General features: G+C 46.6%; 1 protein-coding gene across 9 annotated transcripts in view; it reads right to left on the bottom strand.

Annotated features, from left to right (window-relative positions):
* Positions 1–398: 398 nt before the first annotated feature.
* Positions 399–19,469, bottom strand: part of LOC106656528 (ryanodine receptor) — a 34,176-nt gene continuing 15,105 nt past the window's right edge. For 2 of the 9 annotated variants that reach the window (XM_023462086.1, XM_014377542.2), the window contains 24 exons: positions 19,036–19,439; positions 18,702–18,894; positions 17,131–17,278; positions 16,762–17,060; positions 15,278–15,811; positions 14,785–15,017; positions 14,547–14,649; positions 14,298–14,456; positions 14,104–14,219; positions 11,457–14,043; positions 11,059–11,362; positions 10,047–10,992; positions 7,818–9,217; positions 6,925–7,037; positions 6,175–6,268; positions 5,853–6,095; positions 4,864–5,275; positions 4,154–4,763; positions 3,021–4,073; positions 1,869–2,787; positions 1,511–1,789; positions 1,284–1,440; positions 1,056–1,221; positions 399–978 (listed from right to left, as the gene is read on the bottom strand). In XM_023462086.1, the coding sequence (XP_023317854.1) occupies positions 816–978; positions 1,056–1,221; positions 1,284–1,440; positions 1,511–1,789; positions 1,869–2,787; positions 3,021–4,073; positions 4,154–4,763; positions 4,864–5,275; positions 5,853–6,095; positions 6,175–6,268; positions 6,925–7,037; positions 7,818–9,217; positions 10,047–10,992; positions 11,059–11,362; positions 11,457–14,043; positions 14,104–14,219; positions 14,298–14,456; positions 14,547–14,649; positions 14,785–15,017; positions 15,278–15,811; positions 16,762–17,060; positions 17,131–17,278; positions 18,702–18,894; positions 19,036–19,439 (11,635 nt within the window). In that variant the 3' untranslated portion in view covers positions 399–815. Of the gene's footprint in view, positions 979–1,055; positions 1,222–1,283; positions 1,441–1,510; positions 1,790–1,868; positions 2,788–3,020; positions 4,074–4,153; positions 4,764–4,863; positions 5,276–5,852; positions 6,096–6,174; positions 6,269–6,500; positions 6,611–6,924; positions 7,038–7,817; positions 9,218–10,046; positions 11,363–11,456; positions 14,044–14,103; positions 14,220–14,297; positions 14,457–14,546; positions 14,650–14,784; positions 15,018–15,277; positions 15,812–16,761; positions 17,061–17,130; positions 17,279–18,480; positions 18,517–18,701; positions 18,895–19,035; positions 19,440–19,469 lie in introns of all 9 variants that reach the window. The other 7 variants (XM_023462085.1, XM_023462083.1, XM_023462084.1 and 4 more) reach the window with 6 other exon arrangements.

The raw sequence follows: 19,469 nt of genomic DNA on the forward strand, positions 1-19,469 counted from the left end.
TAGTAATAATAATAGCAATAGTAATAATGACAATAATAATAATAATAATAGTGATAATAATAATAATAATAATAGTGATAATAATAATAATAATAATAATAATAATAATAATAATAACAATTGGAGACGCGCCGGCACGTGCACACGATGACTAATTATTCAGCGCGTCTCTCGCTCTCTCATTGAAAATACATTTAAATCAATAATTTGTGCATAAATCATTGCCATCGCACAAACAACTCGTTAAAAATTAAGACGATATTATTATAGCATAATGAATAATCTAGAGAGATAAGTACAACGTAAATTCAAATTAAAAATAGGTATAGAATAATATGTATAACGTATGTAGCTTAAAGGGAGGAGGGTTAAACACACATTCCGTTTATAATTTGATTAAATCATTATCATCATTTACCATGATAATTATCACGTACTCGCTTCGGTGTGAGTAATAACTACAACTTTTACAAAGATGGAAAAATAACTTTATACTCGTTATTCAGTTAACCGAAGCAGCAGTCCAATCAATAAAAGTTCTTTACACTGAAAAAAAGCGTCGGCGAAAAATATATATTATATTTGTATCATAGCTTCTTGCTTTGATAATATACAAAAATGATTTTTTTTCTCAATAGACTTATATCTGTAAAAATTAAGTTAACGAATTAACTCAGTTTTGTTTTCCGAACGACGCTGTATCTCGTTTTCTCGGCAATTTTTCTCAATTCCTCTTCTCTCACAGAGACGAGATTCAGAAAAATAGCCAAGGTAGCAAAAATTGAACCGAATAATTACAGTCGTGCGTCGGGGCCTTATTTCTTCTTGGCTTCGTCCTCGCCGGCCTCGTTCTGCTTGCGGAAGCAGTCGCCCACGGGGAAAAAGTCCCAGCACCTTTGCTGATACATCTTCCACACGTACGTCTCCTGACCCGTGTGCTCCGTGTCCGGTTTATTGATCAGATGCATGAGGAAGAACCTGAAATACAATTTCATTCGGGTTATCGAACTATCTTCTTCTATTTTATGATTTTTTAGACATTTTCATATGCTCACATGTAATTCGCAAGATTATGCTCCTGCTGTACGTGGGTATCGAACCCGTGCGGAACCGCGTCGAAATAATCCTTCCCGAGTCCGCAAATGAAGCAGTTGCTCTCCATGTTGGTCTTGACGCTTTCGAGTTGATCACGAAGCTCACCAAAAGCATCGATGATCAAACCTTGGGATCGATAAATTTGATTAAATATCTGATTTTACTTTTTATCATAAAAAGAAAATTACCTTGAATGATAGCCAGCAAAATGACAATGACGAAGAAGAAGAAAGTAATGTCGAACATTATTCGATAAACTTCGTAAACGTCGCCGTCGGGTTCGCCGATCTCGTCACCGATACCACCACCGGCTCTGACTCCCTTGTACAAGTGAAACACGAAACACTGCGCGAAAGAGCATCAAATAATTAGTAAAATGTTGATTACCTCGTGTATGAAAAAAAATTCATCGTACCGTCATCATGTCGTGACACTTTTTGTCCACCTCGTCGTCCTCCTCTTGTATGTAAAACTTCCTGAAGAAATTGAAGGCAATCACGGTGTATATGTACACGACGATGGTCAATAACATGACCGTGAGGACGAGTTGTTTGCCGTTGTGCGTTACGGATTGCAAGATGGTGCGCAGAGTCTTGAAACCGACCGCCACATCAAGTAAGTGAGCGGCGAAGAAGAAGTTGTTGTAGTTGCCGAGGATGGAGAAAATAAAGTAGAACAAGCTGTAGAGGAAGGACTGTGGAAGAAAGAGTCAAAAAATTATTATGACGCAGAAAAATTATTTGATTTTAGATGCGAAATGAAATGATTCTTACGTTGTCCGTTATCGTGACACCGGCTTTCCACAGCTGATACCTCCAGTCGATGTTCATTATGTAGTGCACCAGACCCGAGCCCTCCTCCTCCTGAATGAACGACGAGGTCTTGTCCATGCCCAGCAGATTGTTGATCATCTCGTAGTCGTAGGTGTCGCTGTACTTCTGTCGCACCTTCTTCTTGATGAACTTGTCCCAGTAATTGACGGGGAAGGTCTTGGCCGAGATCGCCAGCTTGTCCCAGTTGGACTTGAAGTCGTAGTCGCCGGGCTGCTCGACGATGTAGAGGCCGTCGAACTCGACCGTCCGGGCGATCTCCTTCTCGCGCTTGAATATGGCCAACGGGACTTTGAGATGGTAGTAAGCGACGAGCATGGCCAAGGATATGAGCGAGTGCCAGGCGGCCATGATCCTCATGAGGTAGGCAATGAAGATGAACTCGTCCGAGACCTCGACGAACTCCTCGACGTCCTCCTCCTCCTCGCTGCCGTCGCCTTCGCCGCCCTCCTCGAATTCCAGCCCGAACTCGCCGGAACCCTCGAAGGCCGTGCCGTTCGCTATGTCGTTCACTATGCCCTCGAGTATCTCGGCGCTGCTGACGCCGCCGCCGCCGAGGCCGCTCTCCGTCGGGTCGTCCAGCTCGTCGAGCTTCTCGGCGTGGACCTCGGTGACTTTGTAGAACAGAAGCATGAAATTGATGAGGAAGGCCAGCACCAGCGCGGCGTACTTGAGCGTGTAAAAGTTTCGGGCCAGGAACGAGACCAGACGATGACTGTACTCGCTGAGGTTCATCGACGAGGCGGCCGACGGCTCGACCGTGGATTCCTGCTTCGATTCGGCCTCCACCGCGAGCATGGCCGCTTGCTGCACGGCCACGGCCTCGGCGTCAGCCAGGGCTTGCATGCGAGCTTGCTTGCCTCTGAAATTTCAATTATTTTGCTTAAAATACTACATTCATTGAAGCCAACATGATCGTTTCAATCAAATGATCAGACTTGCTGTAAATCCACCTGGAATCCACGTGGAGTCCACGCGGAAATTAATGTTAGCATTTTATCTGGAATAGTATAATCTAGCTGGATTCTACATGGATTCCAGATGGATTTCAGGTAGATTTATAGGTGGAATTCGAATATGAAAGTCCAAACTTACCCAAGTAAATCGGCCAGTGGACCAGCTGCGTCGTCACCACCGTCCAGAGCCCTTTCTTCACCGGTGCCCTCCTCGTTGGCGCCCTCGCCCGACTCCTCCATACTGCCGGCTTGCGGCGAACCACCGGTCGGCGATTCGTGCGCCGACAGCTTCACCTGGCCCTCCTCCTTGGTTATGTCCATGCCGAAAGCCTGGACCTGCATGTTGGACTCGTCCGGCGTGGGTGGCAGTGCCGGCAGATGCCGCGACGTCCTGATGTCCTCCTCCTTGGCCTCGACGATGGGCTCCTCGAGCGTGGGTCCTCTCATCAGACTCAGCAGTAGATTCAAGAAGTAGGCGATGACGCTGGTGACCCCGAAACCGGACCAATAGAAGGCGAGGAATATCGTCTTGATGAATCCCAAGCAGATTTCCAAGTACGACATCTGATGGAGCTCGCCTATCTTGGTCTTTATGTTGGACGGCGAGAATATGGAGAAGAAGTAGTAGATTCCGTCCTTGAAGGCCTGAATCTTTCGCCTGATCGGATCCTTCTTGTCCTCGTCCTCGTCGGTCATGTAGGTGTACGAGGTGTCCTTGGCTTTGCCGCCACCACCGCTCTCCTCCACGGCCATCAAGGCGCTGGCGTGCTGCATCTCGAAGATGGCGTCCTCGCAGAAATTGATGAACGTCTCGAGCTTCTCCTTCTCGTCCGAGTCCACGACGGTGTTGTAAAAGTAGGCGCGCTTCGACTCCTTGATCTGCGGCTTCTCCCACTGCTCGATGTTGGACTCCTTGATCTCGAAGTAGACGCGCTCGATGCGCTTGTTGCTGCCGAGGATCTCGATGCGGCCCAGGAACTGCTCGAAGTAGTTCAGGACGGAGCCGGCCGTCTCGAGGAAGCGAGCCAGGCGCGGCTCGTTCGGCATGTGCTCGGACAGATTGGTGAGGAGTACGGCGAGATTGAAGCCGATCTCCTTGGCGGGCTCGTGGAAGCGCTCCATGAAGGCGATGTAGTTGATTTTGCCGTCGTGATTCGTTTCGCAGCAGGCGAGCAAGAACTCCATCTCCTCTCTGAAACAAATAGACATCGATGTGAGTATTTGCTTATAATTTAAAAAACCATTCAATTTCATAACGAAACTTCAACTCACTCGCTGTAATTTTTCGTCTGTTCCATCTTCTCTTTGAAATCTTTCGGATACACCCAGCCATCGTCCGCATCGGCGAAGGCCGACGACACCAGACTCTTCAGTTTGAGGAACATGTCGAAGTACTTGAGAATGAGCTCGACGTTGCTCGCCGACTCGACCAGTGTGTCGACCATCTGCTTTCCGATCGTCCCGTTGACGACGTTACCCTCCAACATCGACAGCATCATCGTGATCATGTCCTTCTGCAGATTCAGCAGCTCCTTCAGCAGATCCACCTGACTCGAGTGCTTGGACAGTTTGTCCTGCATGTGCGAGAACAGGAAGAGAAAGCCTCCCACGGCGTCCCACAACCTCGAGTGGGCCAGCGCCTGTTGATTCTGGGCGCAGGGGCCCTGAATGACCTCGGTCAGCGTGTTGAACACCTGACTCGCGACCCCGATGGCTTTGAAGAAATTGGCCTTGCCGGCCGGATCGATGAGCTCCTTGCTCGAGTAGTGCCAGTAAAAGTCCATTATGGACTCCTGGAGCCGCAGCAGATAATCGACCGTGCAGATGACCACGTTCACGGTGGTCGTGTTACCCGCCTGCGTTCTCAGATAATTTTGCCAGTCTGTAAGGTACAAGGAGGACACGTGAAACGATATAATTTTGCATTATGAATTCAATTACATCCACTTCTTTCCATGTACGTTATTCTAAACAGGACTCACCTAAATTGTGACCCTCGCAAGTCAACTGAATGAATCGGAAGAGGGCGCAGGTGAACTCGGCGTCGTGCATGTTCTTCTCGCCGGCGGCCCCGTCGGCGCCCACTCCCAGGCCCTCGGCCTTGGTGTTGCGCTCGAACGCGTCGAGATCCAGCACGCTGCAGCTGTTCATCAGTCCGGCGATGGACGTGAAGAAGCCCACGTCCTTCTTCTCCTTGAGATGATTGAGCATGCCGCGCTGGATGTCGATGTTGCCGCCGCGCAGTATGGAAATGCCGAGCTGCAGCGTCTTCATCACCATCTCGCTGGGTATGCCCTTGCAGGCCGATATGTGGAGGAGCACCATCTCGGCGACGCCGCGATCCGCCAAGCGGGCTTGATTGAACAGGAGCTTTTGCTTCTCGATCTCTTGCTCCTGCGAGGATGGATTGGAGTGGTTTTTAAACATCGCATTCGAATATAAACGTTTAGATAACGTCGTGCATCAAATTATATGATCGAAACGAGGAAACGAAATAGAAAATTATCATCGATTTTCTTACCATCAACTTTTGCATCGGCCTCTAATCATTTGATCGCAAGCGTTAATGGGACAAAAAATTGTATAGAACAAATTTTTCATAATTTGTAAAATCTATTATTTATATTGACCAAAATTAAAGTGAATTATGTATGTAGTACATGATTGTGCTTCTATATACTTCAAGCAGCGATATAAAAGTAGCTAATAAAAATGTTTGCAGCATCTAGTACTTGTAGAACGTGCGACTACATTTTTGCTACAAGTCATTGATTCATAAGTCTTACCATCATTTGTCTACGAAACAGCCGACGGGTGTACTGGGCGGTATTTATAAAAAATATTAATAGAGCTAAATTTTATTGATCGTCAGAAATAGCCACCCCCTGTTTATAATTATTATTTAATCGATCGTCGACGTGATCGAGCGTACGTAACGGAATTAAGTGGCCGGTTTGTATAATATACTCACGTGAATCGATGCGCCGCCCTCTTCCTCGCCGCCACCCTCCTCGTCGCCCTCCTCCTCCTCCTCGCCGCAAGACTTGGAAATGATCTGAGCGTAGCTCATGTAAAGTGGGTCCTCTTGAAGCGCCCCGGATCTCTCGGTCATTGCGCCGCGGCAGAACGTCGTCACCAGTTGCGTCAGCGGGTCGGATTTACCCTCGACCTCTTCGCTGTCCGTCTTTTTCGACTCGGCGTCCTCGAACGTTTGCTGCGACGAAGGTAACATTTTAAAAGCTGAATTTTCACGAGTGAAATTTTGGCAAAATAAAAAGAATTCGAGAACTCACTGTTAAATCTTCGATCATGACTTCTTGCCCGACATTTTCATCTTGAAGCCAGAGCTCGTAATACGTTCTCACGAAAATATTGATAGCTCGATGCCTGGAGAAAAATTAAATTCGTTAGTTTTATTGCAAAATTATCAAGCGAAGTCCAACAAAACGTTTAACATTAGTTTAACAAAAATATTTACCTGATATTAAAAAATACATAAAAATATCAACACTAAATAAAAAAAATTTAGCAGCATCGATAAAAAGTGAATTTTAATTCATAGATACTGCTAAATTTTTTCCCGTAAATAATGGTCGATAGCCAATGTGATGTCATTTACCTTTTGAGTTTATAAAGATGTTCACTACGAAGACATGCAATGGCTACCCTTTTTCTAGCAGCACACAGCACACGATTCCAGCCAACGCGGCTTAGGCGGGGTTTCGCAGCCTTTGATTTTTTTTTGTTTAAATGCCACACGCAATTTTTTGTTAGGAAAAAAAGTCCAAAAGCAATGATATTATTAAGCGCTATATATAAATATTAGTCTTTGCTTAGTTTATAGTCTTTCATATAGAGCCACAAGATTCGATTCCGTCAAAAAAGCAAAAAATTTCACAACCGATTTTTTAGTTAAAAATTCGTTATGAAAATAAAAGAGATATGAGCGACAAATGCACAAAAACGAGAAATAAAAGTAAAAAAAAAAAACGTAAAACATAAACACATTGTGACAAACACGAAACGAAATCATAATAAGATACCTGGGCAAGGAATGTAGGGACAGTTGCCGGAAGCAAGCGATGACAGCTCGCTTCCGCTGTATGGATACCACTGAGCGATACTGGCTTTTGCTTTGTTGCTGTGGATGATCTATCTACTCGATGATGAGAAAAATGAACAGACATATAATGTACCACATGACGAAAATAAATATTTTTTGTGTAATTAAAAATCATCATAAGAAATAGCAATTTCATAGAAACTCTTTTAATTCGCACGTAAAGCTCAAGATTCAGAAGATTAAAAAGTTTTCAATGAACTCAATCGGAAGCTCTAAAATACAAAGCCGTATAACTTTTAAAACTTTAAGTCACATCAAAATTTTGATTTAAAAATAATAATTTGGAATGATTCGTATGACTTGACTTGATGTATTACGAATCAATGAGAAAGCGTACATTTATCGTCGACATTATATCATATGACTTACGAATCTCGATCTTTATGAATATTATCTTCATGAGTTTCTATGATAAATAAACAAAATGGAATATCAATAGAAATAAATGTAATAAAAATATTTTTCCAATTTAAAATCGTCATGGCCACAATACAAAATTGAACGAAACAAGTGTTTATGCGATGCAACACATTTTGAATCGATGAAGACTACAAAAAAAAATTTATGAAAATGTTTAAGGAAAGTGATTGACGTTATGTAATCGAAATGAGTGCTTATTTCGAATTATTGTATAAAAATTGCTGTGACTAAAAGGATTAAAAGTAAAAAATCTATCTAAAAATTCTTTGCAAAAATTGAAAGAAAAAAAAACCAAATCAAATCTTTGCGCATCTAAACAATTGAGTTCATCAAAAAAATAAATAAATTATTTCATAGTGTACTTTTAACTGGAATTAAAAGCTCGTTTCTCACCATGTGAAGTCCAAAAAGTACTTTAGCCATGTCGGTGATGCGAGCCACCACGTCGTCGACCTGGGCCGGTTTGGCTCCGGGCACCGCCTCTATTATCTCCTTCTGCTGTCCCAATTTCGAATATAAATAATGCTGCCAAGACATCTCGTCGCCCGGATCGATCTTGTCCGGCAGAGTCAGCTGAGTCTTGGCGAACTCGGCGATCTCCTGCTCCGACATCTTCTTCAGGAATCGATCCTTGCAGTGCTGCACCAGCTCTTGCTCCCTGCCGGCGAACAGATTCAGACCCACCGGCAGCAATCTCTTCAAACAAGCCACCATCAGGGAGGCCTGTATCTCCTTGTCCTTGTCGCGTTTCTTGTCGCGGTGTTTCTTCTTCTTTTTGCCGCCGCCCACGGGCGCGGCGCCTTCGGAAACCGCGGCGGGTCGCCTCGTCGCCGTTGGCATTATCAGCACCATGTTGTCGATCTCGTTGGCCGAGATGAAGTTCTGCTCCTCTTTGAGGAAGTACTGCGACTTTGACCAGGTATTGAATATCGCAGCGACGTGATTGTACAGATCCTCGGCTTCGGAGATGTTGTCTCTCAGCCAGTGATTCCTCTGCAGATCCACGTACTTGATGAGCAGTGGATAGAAGGAATAAATGTCGCGAACGAGCAGCTGCCAGTCTTCCTGGATCTGAGCCTCGACTTGGGACGTGTCGTCGGTCGACGATTTCAAGAATCCTCTCATCGACTCCTCCTTGTGGAACATGTTGTCGGTGCGCTTCCTCACCCTCTCGGCCAACGGCAAGAACGGATCCTTCAACAGCTCCTCGGAGGAGTTGATGATGATCTGCTGCGTGTACGCGGCTATCCTCGTCATCCACGGCGCATTTTCGTTACCGATGTTCTTCTTGATGAGCTTCAGCACGTTCTTCAGCAGCTGATTCATGTGCTCGCTCGTCACCATGCTGATGTAATTGCCGTCCTGGGCGTTGACGTTGTCCGGCCCCTGGGCCCACCAGAACGGCAGGTAAGCGCAGAGCAGCGGCAGTATGACGTCCACCACGTGCGGCGCGTCCGCGTAAGTCTTGTCGGACTCGACGAACTGGTCGACCTCGCCGAGGATCGCCTCGAGATTGGGCATGCTCGACTCCATGCGCGACATGATGTCCTGCGCCTCCAAGGAATGATCGGCGATGCGATTGGCGAGCGAGTAGGGATTGTGCTTGTTGAGCTGGGGCTCGAGGAAGGCCACCGGGAAGCAGCTGGCAAATGCGCCGAGGCACGAGCCGAGATTCGGCTTGTTGCGCTCGATTTCAGTCTTGAGGTATTTGCGATCGCGGGGCAGAGTCGAGTCGACGCCGAGCGTGTAGAGAGACGCCAGCATCTTGTACGAGGCCACTTGAATCTCGTCCACTGCGAAACGAAGTCGATATGAAAGTTTCGACAAAGTGTCATGAAGTGAAATATTAAATTAAATTTATTTACATTCGTTCAAACTTTCTTACATATTATTTTATGTATGAATTTTAATTATTATATTACAATTCTACGAGATAAATTTAAAAGTAACTCGAATATATTTTATTTCTTATTCTCCCCTGTATAATTAGCTACCATACAATCTTGTGCCTGAAATCATTAGTAAGTTTATATACATTTTTTGGATTCAAAATTGAAGTAAAATTTCAAAAATTAATGTGATTTGAATTAAATGTAAATATTTTCTCTTGAACCATTTAACATAAATTTTACGCCTAATTTAAATTTAATTTAAACATTTTTTAATTTGATTCCTATCACATCGATTTTAATTCATTTACATCCAAGTATATTTATCGAAGGAACAATATTTTCTCCATTTTCACATTAATTTTCATTTACTGAACATAACGGTAGAGACCATTTATTCAGAGATATAAACTATGCTTCGACTTATTCAATCATTCTCGCTTTACTACTTGCAGATTTACAAATGAAGGTATTGGCCATCTAGCGGCGGAAGATGACTTTAATTGTAATTGAATTTTTATACCTTTGTTAGTTAATTTTTGCTTTAAAAATGATGTATACGGTTACATTTTCACATTTTTTGCAATTTGTGCAAAAGAAATAAAATATTTTCAACGAATATTTAAAAGTAGCTTGAAATAAATTTATTATCGGTTACTTTACTTTAAATGTCCGATCTTACACTGAGTCCCGCATTATATTAGAAAGAAGAAAAATACGAAGAAAAACTCACGCAACAAATCGCTCCCGTATTCGCAGGCGGCCAAGTGGTCGAACATGGCCGTGAGAGTGGGCAGTACTATGCCGTTGATGTAGCTCAACGAGGCGGACGTCTTCAGGTGCGTACCACGCAGATGGCTGTTCTTGCCCTCCTGCAGATAGAATATCGTGTGGCCCAGATCCTCGGCCGTATTGTTGAAGAACGTCAGCATGGACGTGCGTATGAACTCGGGGCAATTCTTGGTCAAGGACTTGGCGTCGATGCTCTTGACCAGCACCTGGAGGCATCGCACGCTTATGCGTATGTCGGCGCCGAAGGCCGTCTGCCTCGAGCGCAGCAGGCTCGCGAGCTTGCAGAACATGGCCGCGACCATCTCCTTCTCCTTGAGCGAGGCGGCCCCGACGTTGTTCGTCGCGGTCGCCACGGCGATGAAGTAATTGCGATGGGTGCTGAAGTACTTCTCGATGAGGGGCAGCACGACCTTGCTGAAGAACTTGATGTCGCGGGTGGGCGTGCGGAAGCTGTTGCGACGCGAGAACGTGTCGGACGGCTTGAGGATCTTCATGTTGATGGTGGCCTTGTCGAGATAGGCGATGAGCTTCTCCATGAGCGAGTAGGCGAAGCGCAGCTCGACCGCGGCCCCGGCCCCGGCCAGCTCCTGGTCGCCGCCGCGATTCGGCTTGTGCAGCTTGTAGCCCTGGTACTGCAGGTACTTGAGGAATTCCTGGGATCTCTCGCGATCCTTCTTCTTCTCTTTGTCGGTGAGCAAGTCGTAGGGTACCAGCTGAGGATGAATACCGCCGCCGTTGGTCAGCAGCTCCTCCTTCTTCTTTTTCGCCCAGATGTCGTGGGCGTTGTCGGCCAGTCGTTCGGCCATGTTTTGCATCTCTCGGCTGAGCGTCAAATTCGTCATGTCTACCGGGTGCGGATTGTAGTTGTAAGGACTCGTACCGTCGCCCTGGAAGGTAAATATGTTAATTGCAAAAGTAAAAGCTGAATTCGCAACGAGCCCGATGAAACTTACGGCACTCTTGGACGATCGTCTCAACGAATTGCGACTCGTCGATGGTACGTCCAATTCCGCGTGCTCGACGCTCCAACCGATGGCCAGCAGGGCCTTCAAACTCTCCCTCACCGGATCCTTGTAACGCTCCCTCTCCATCTCGCTCAAGGTGTTGTACGGCTTCAGTCGTGGATGAGTCTTGTTCACGTCGGACCAGGATTCGCCGTAAGTCCAGCCGTTCTCCAATTTTCTGCTGGCCCAAGCGTCGTGATAATGTTCCGAGAACTTTTGCACTATCGAGTTCAGGTCGTTGGTGAGATTTTGACTGTGAACAATTGAACGAAAAAAAAAAAAAAAAAATATACGTTTTAGTGTTGTCGATGCCAAAAACGAGACACAGCCGACGAATGAACACGTACTTGGACGTATTGATCGGCTGAGGATTGTAAGGTCCGTCGGGCGATTGCGCCGAGGCCGACTTGGTGCCGTACCACTCGTCGTCGTAATTCTTCGACAGCGTGTAATCGGGCGGCAAGGCGCAGCCGATGGCCGTGAGACACGGCAGCGCCTTGCCGAACAGCTCCGGATCGTAGTCCATCTTCGAGAGCGAGTCGAAGATGTTGCTGAACAGCACCATGGTCAGGCGTTTCTCCTCGTCGCTCGAGGCCCCGTAGAGGCTCTGGCTGCTCGTCGAGCCGTAGTACTTTCCGCAGCGATCGTAGTGCAGGGTCAGCAGTCTCAACGCGACGGTCGTGTACTCCGACAGGGCCGAGACGTCGACGGTCAACTTTCTCAGCAGCTTCAGCAGCATGCTCGGCTGCATCTGGCTCGTCAGCGCCACCAAAAAGTCCGACACCGACTCGCGCTGTCCCTTGGTCAACATCCTGTTCTTGCTCAACCTGTAAACCGTGTGCAGGGTGGCGTCCAGCAGACTCGCGTAATTGTCCGCCTCGCTGTAGAACTTGGCGTGCTTGATCAGCAGCGGCAGTATGCTGTTGCCGATGTATCGATTCATGGCCAGGGCCATGTCGGACTCGTAGCCGTCGTTCCTGTCGAGCATCGTGGCCGCCCTCAGATCCGGCAGGAAGGCCTCCTCGAGCAGCTTGAAGAACAGCTCCTGGGTCTCGATGCCGTAGACGCGCTCCAGGAACAGGACGATGCTCTGCTTGTGCGAGGGTATCAGGCCCGAGGGCGTGTCGCTCTTGGGTCTGGCCTCGCCGGCCGCCGGATTCAGCAGGGTGAATCTCAGCGACAGCACTCCCTGCAGATCGTCCAGAGGCACGAGGGAGCGCAGAATGGCCCGAGCTCGCAGCGACTCGTTCTTGCCCTGCTCGATCACCGACGAGTCGGGGGCGCATCTGCCCAATAAATCTACCAAGGTGCAATAGAAGTTGAGAATGGCCGCACCGGTGTCGATGTAATCCTCGTCCTCGTCCGATTCGGGCAGTGGATGCTCGTACGGCAGGTATCCGTCGACGTCGCTGTTCTTCTGCAGATCGGCGATCTTCTCCGAAAGTTTATTGGCGTCGATGATGGCTCTCAATAGGCCTTCTCCCTCGCCTCTCAAGGCTGGACCCAAACACTCGGGTCGTCTGATCAACAGCCTGATGACCAGATTGGCGTTCTCCTCGACGCTCTCGCCGTTGACCCAGACGCAGAATCGCAAAAAGTCGAGATAACGCTCGCCCTCGACCGGATCCCATCCCAAATCCGGATATCCCTTCTCGACCAGTTCCGAGTTGGATTGCAGACCGCAACGCGACAGGTAGATGGCGATCTTTTCCAAATAATGCTCGCGTAGAGCCAAGGCCAGCTCGGTGTTTTCCATCAGCGAGGAGTAAGCCACGTCCAACGGGGTGGAGCCTCTGAGCGACGGCCTCGACAGCAGAATATTGCTGTTCTCCAGCAGGAAGTCGAAGTGATCGAACATGGCCTTCTGATTCTGTCGCGACGTCCGGCAGAAGTAGCAGAGAAAGCGACAGCAGGCCACGACCATCTCGTGGGACGTGTCCTTCTCCTTGGCCGGTGCCTCGCCGCCTCCCTCCACGGCCTGAGCCTGGGCCTGGGCGTCCGACTGAGCTTGGGCTCGTCTGCCGAGGGTATTGATCATGATGGCCATGACGTTCTCGTGGATGCGCAGCACTCGTATCAGATCCGGATGCTGGAAGAACGTGTGATTGTTCACGAGCTTCCAGAGTCGCTCGCGGACGAGCGCCTCCTCCTCCTGAGACATCTGCACGGGCAGCAGGGCTCGGATCTGACTCAGACCGATCCACATCTCGGCGACGTCGACTTTGGTTTTGTTGTTCGTGATGTAGGTCTTCTCGAGGGCGCGAATGAGCTCGCCCACGGTGTCGTACTGTCGTACCAACAAGCTGAACATTTCGCGAACCAATTTGGGAGTTTCGATTTGAGCCTCCTCGGCCCAGCTTACGATCGTGGCTATCAGTACTTTTCTGAATATCTCCTCGGGTGTCTTTTTCTCCGGTTCGACTTCCGGTTTCGGATCCTCTTCCAGTTCTTTCACGTGATGAATGAAATTCATGAGCTTCTTGATCGGGCCGGCCTTCTCCGTCTCGTCCTCGTTGGCCGCGGCCTCCTCGGCCTCCTGCAGCGCGTGCAAGCTCACGAACTTCATCAGATTGTCGTGAAAGTCGCGCATCTTCACGATCAGATCCTCGCCGCAGGGTTGATTGTCCGGATCGTCGTCCTCCATGTTCTTGAAGCTCAGTATGGAGTTCATCTGTTCGCGCGGCGGGCAGCGGAACTCGCGTGTCTTCTTGGCGGCCACGGCCGAGGGCAGATCCGACTGCTTGATCTCGATGTAGCGGCGCAGCTGATCAGCTTGGAGATCGCCGACGAAGTCGTGACTGAAGGCGATCAGCGATTCGACTCGGTGGCGCAGTTGAATGTCGCACAGGTGGTGGAGCAGGTAGCACATCTGCAGTTTGGCGCCTTCGGCCATTTTCATGTGGAGGAGTCCCTTTCTGTGCTCGTCTTTGCCTTCTAAAGATTTAGAGAAAATTTAGTACTTTATACGATTAAAAAAAAAATTCAATATCCTACCCTTATCAAAGGTGGGATCCCAAGTTTCGGGATGAATCATAACGAGCAATTTTTGTACGTCGTCGTTTCTCAGCATACCAACTAGAAGTAGTCGGTCTACGAGTTTTATCAGTGGCCTGCAATCGAGAACATTAATTATTGATTGTATTTTATTAATTTTAACTGCCATCAAAAAAATCGTGCAATATACTCACAAGAATAGATTTTCGTTGCTGCCACCGATCGGATCTCTGTTGTGCACTTGATTAATTTCCACGGCTTCGTTGAGTGCCATCATCACGTAATCTCGGACTACGCTCAAGGGGAAGAACGGACTGTAGAGATTTTTTATGTTCTCTATGCTCTGCGTCTCGCTGAAAGGAATTATCCTTATTGATGTGGGACATCGTTGGATTAAAAAAAAGGTCGCATGCAATACTTGTTAATCAGAAAAATTAAGTTACCTGATGTCGCTCATTTTCATTTGCGGTCTTACGGACTCGGTTTCGAGATATCTCAAGCTGTGACGCATCTCGTCCTGCTCGTACAAATCTTTCAGCTCTTGACCTGAGTGGAGTTTAAGAAAAAAAGAAAAAAAAATTGTTTACAGATGGTGTATTCGACGATTCAATAATGACAAAAAATTCAGTCCGTCAGTCCGCGGTATAAATAAAATATTGAAATCCATTATCGAGTCGTTACCTAACGGGATGATGTACTCGTTCTTGCAGACCTCCATGGTCGTCGCGTGGGACTCCAAATGAAGCGATATGAGCAGATCGTAAAATCCTTGCCTCAGCGGGCCCGACATGTATTCGGCCCGGATGGCGTAGAGCAGTTGCTTCTGATCGACGTGCTGGCAGAGCGCGTGGGCCGCTCGATAATTCGATTGATAGCACAGAGCGGCGTAGAGGGTCAAAGTGTGCGAATGGAAACTAGAAAAATTGCAGGTAGTAATTTAACAATCACAACTCAATCGTAAAATCTGCTTTGCTTATACAATTATTTTCACTTTGGCACTTGCAGATTTACAGAAAAATTGCACTCGCCATCTAGCGGCGAAGGCTGACTTTAATGCTGATGTAATTTTCATAATTTTTTTATTCAACTATACTGTTCTATTTTTTTACATTTATTTTTTATGTAATTTATTCAAGATCTACATTAAATTTAAGGTTTTTCTTTTCAAACGTACCTAAGCATCTTGTCCATCTCGATGAGCTCCAGAATATCTATGCACCTGTCCTCCTCGGGTATGTGCAGCGCCAGCATGGACACGGCGTCCTCGCACAGCATCGACCAGCCCCTGATGTCGGACAGCTTCAGGGCGTGTATCTGTAGCGACTGATTCGGCACCCTGGCCCACTGGTGGGCCTTCAGGCACTGCACCTTCAGCCTCGGCGGGAATTGCGGTATCACGTGTCGCTCCGAGGACTGAAGCACGGCCGCCGACAGCGGCAGCGTGGTCGAGGTGCGGCCGAGCTCGATCTGCAGGATCTCTTTGCTGGTGGCCTCGACGAAGATCGCCGGGAAGAGTTTGGTGTCGGGCTCCATGACGAATTTGCGGGAAGTTTCTTTGCCCTCGCAGGTGAAGGAGACCAGACCCGTGGCCGTGTCGACGAAGCAGCCGATGAACATACCCTGGCTGGCGCCTTTGCCCGACGCGTCTTGGGTCACCTCGTTGTACAGCTCGTCGGCTCGCACCATGTAGCAGCTCTGGCGATTTACCCTGTCGAATCAACGATATCGTTAATTAATGTACATCGTTAAAATATTTATACATTGAAATCGATTGTTAAGGTGGAGAAAGTCTTTTTTCTTTAGATAGATCGCTCAAATTCATGTAAAAGCATTTAAACTGATGGGACACCAACATCAAAGCATTAATAGATGTAAGCTTTTTTCATAAACCTGCCTCGACTTACACAATTATATATACTTTACCACTTGCAGATTTGCATGTGATGAAACTCAACATCTAGTGGTGAAGACTGAGATCAATTTTGATTGAATTTTCACAACTTTTTTGAGCAATGGACTCAAAAACAAATTAGTATTATGTTTTGATCGAAGTATTAACATATTAATTTTCAATCGAAATCTTTTAATTTGAGAATAAAATTAGAATGATTTTTGTCCACTATTTCATTAAAAATAATTTATGTAATTATACATTTTTATGTCATTTTATAATCAGTACTAATAAATTGATTTTCAACGAAGATCTCAAAGTAAAATTATCTTCCCACGTAGCACGGAAACTTGCCGTTAGACTTTCGGAAAGTTTCCGGAAAGATTGCAGGGAAAATTTCAGAAAATATTTTTCGTAGGTTTTATCAAAAGTTTCAGGAAGCTTGCCTGGAACTTCTAGAGAAGCTTTCATGAAACCATTCTAGAAGCATCAATGAACGAATACAGGAACCTTCGTAGAAACTCTTGGGAGGCTTTTGGGAAGCTTTCCATGTGAGCCTTCCGAAATATTCTACGAAACTTTCAAAAAGATTTCTGAATAGTTACGAGTAAATTTTTAATTTCATACACTGACAACAGGTAGCGTATTACATGAATTTATCGAAACTCGCAAGTGGCTAACAGTATATTTTTATATAAGTTTACTAGTTCATCGACTGCTTGTGGTTTAATTTTGGTTCAACTAATCAAATCAATTTGTGTACTTACTCTTCGATCAATACGCCCTCGTGGCTTATAACGCTGACCGACGCTTTGCGGACCTTCGACAGGTTGAACTCCTTCGAGTGCAAGTGGTACTGCGACGTCACCCAGCCGACGTAGACGTGGGTCGGGTCCTGTCCGGGGAATATGCGCACGCCGTAAAAGTACTCGTTCATGAGCTTGAGGCACTCGGCGTCGTAGATCTCGTTGCCGATCGACTCGACCCCCGAGCCCGACAGATTCACCGACATGTTCTTGGGCGCGCTTCGCTCGGGGATGGCGGGTGGCACGATTTTCATCTCGGGCTGTAACACGAGCGTGACAATTATCGATCCGTCTTTTCTCGCGGTGAACATTTCGCGACCGACGCCATACCGTCAACGGTGTCGTTTCCTGCGCGCGGACCGTCGCCGATCTCGGTCCTTTGCTCGCGACCGGCGCCGGTCTGGCGATTCTCTCGGTTTCGCCGCGCGCCAGTGGCTCCGGAGTTCGTGCTTTTGCTTTGTCCTTTCGGGAGAAGAAACTGAAACGCGAATCAAAGATAGTTGTAGTACTGTCGTTAGCTCAAGTGTAATTAAAAAAAAAAAGAAGAAGAAAAGAAAATAAACGTGACAGTTTCACCAGTTTTTCTGGTACTCACTGAGATCAATATCACAAATTCTTAAGTGACCATTACCAGTTTAACTTTTTGAAAAATCTTCTTTTTTTTTATTGCATTTTTGTATACTTCCGAGAACCACATTCTAAAATTTGGTGCAGAAATTCGGATTTAGTAAGTCAAAAACAAAACTTTGAACACATTCATTTTGTAATGATGTTTTTTTGCATGGTGGGCAGTTGATTTCCGGATATACTCGTCCGATCCTTACCAAATTATACACACTTCTTCATTAAAACATACGACACGGTAATATACCAAAAAATTACAGAAAAAAGAAAAATTGCAATAAGTATGTGACGATAGAGGAACTAAAAATCAGTTATTTTGAAAAAAAATGTCCGACTTCCAACATTTTGTATGTTTGTGCATCTAACTTTATTAAAAACTGACCGGTTGTCATTGGCTCACCTACCTGACTCCAGTATTTCATATATAAGTTACGCTCAAACTATTTACCTGACAGATTGTAAATAATAAAGAATAAGAAAAAGAAAAAAAATTCTGGTACGTTACAGTTGTTCTAGCGCGGCCCGAGTAACATAACTGAAAAATAAAAAAAAAACAATGTTATTGAATGATTTCATTTACCCTTAACTTCTAGTAAGAAATATCATGTTAATATTTAATAAAGTAGTTGAGAAAGAAATACCGAAAATAGCTTTTTTTATTTTTCTTCAACTGGTAATAGTCCCTTAAAAACACAGAAAGAATAACCAAAACAGAGCTATAAGACAATGAAGAATATAAAGTTGCGTCGCTATATATGATGAGCGATTAATCAAATTTACACAAAAAATCTTGTGACGGATGAGACGACGTACATGACATTGACCACACCAATTATAACACTTTGCTGCCATACAGTGATAATATAGAGATACAATTGGCAAATGAAAACGCAATACCATTGACAGGATAGTAGTTGACGGCGAAACGCCTGTGAACGTGTGACTATTTTACAAGAAAAATGGATGTATATAAGAATGAAGGACGTTACGATAAACACGGGAAATTTCAGATGGTCTGAGAGGGGGTGTGGCGGACGTCGGAATGCATCGACTTACTCAGTGATAATAAGCTCCATCTCTTCGCTAGGGCGGCTATACGAACAACGGCATATAAGAGATTTTAAGAATCAAAATTATAATAGTATTTTAATCATTAAAAGCATCTACTTTTCTACGTTAAATTATATACGCAAGGCGCAGATAGAGAGAAATTAAGTAAAGATGTCTATAGAGAAGTATCGATAGCCTTATGGGCTTTTATTTATCCTTCAACTCACCGGAAGGGCGACCTGCCGCGTTTCTTCTTGTCGGCGTCCTTGCCGTCCGTCCCGTCGCCCTCTCCGTCGCTGTCGATGAGATTCTTCGAGCCGGACATGGAGCCACGCCTCGGCGGTCTCGGCGGCTGCTGCTGCTTGCCCCGCTTCATCGGCAGCGGCGACTCTCGCATGACCTCGTCCACGTCCATCGAGTCTTGGGACAAAAAATCATCCTCGGTTAAGGATCGTCGATCATCGCGCTCGTCCATCGTCCGCGTCAATTCTGTCCCGTCGCATGCATCACCCGCCTCCTCCTCGCGTATAGTAGCCATGTCCGTACGATCGATCGACATACCGGTCATTCCTTTGATGTCGCTCATGCTGAAGCCCGAGCGCAGTATCTGCTCGATGTTGGCCGACTGCTGCTGGGCCGAGGGGCTGCCCGGGTGGGCCGCCGCGGCCTCCAGCTGGTCCTGGTACAGCCTCTGCTGGCGCGACTTGATCTCCTGCCAGCGCTGGGCCTTCTCGTACTCGCTGACGAAGCTCGACTGGCAGATGATGGGCAGCGAGAGCCGGAGAAATTCCCAGTTGGCCTTCTCCATGGTCTCGAAGGTGTTGTGCGAGATCTTGAGGCAGGGCGGAGTGTCGGAGCCGGCGGGTATGCGGGCGACGTCGATGCGAGTGTCGGCCATGTCGTCCGTGTTCTCGAAGATCGGTTGGTCCTTCGTGTACCAGAAGGTGACGGGCCGATTCATGTTGCTTCAAATCAGAAATGTGCACGATTGATCC

Source organism: Trichogramma pretiosum, unplaced genomic scaffold (assembly GCF_000599845.2).
Source record: "Trichogramma pretiosum strain Unisexual culture from Peru unplaced genomic scaffold, Tpre_2.0 scaffold20, whole genome shotgun sequence".
Taxonomy (NCBI): domain Eukaryota; kingdom Metazoa; phylum Arthropoda; class Insecta; order Hymenoptera; family Trichogrammatidae; genus Trichogramma; species Trichogramma pretiosum.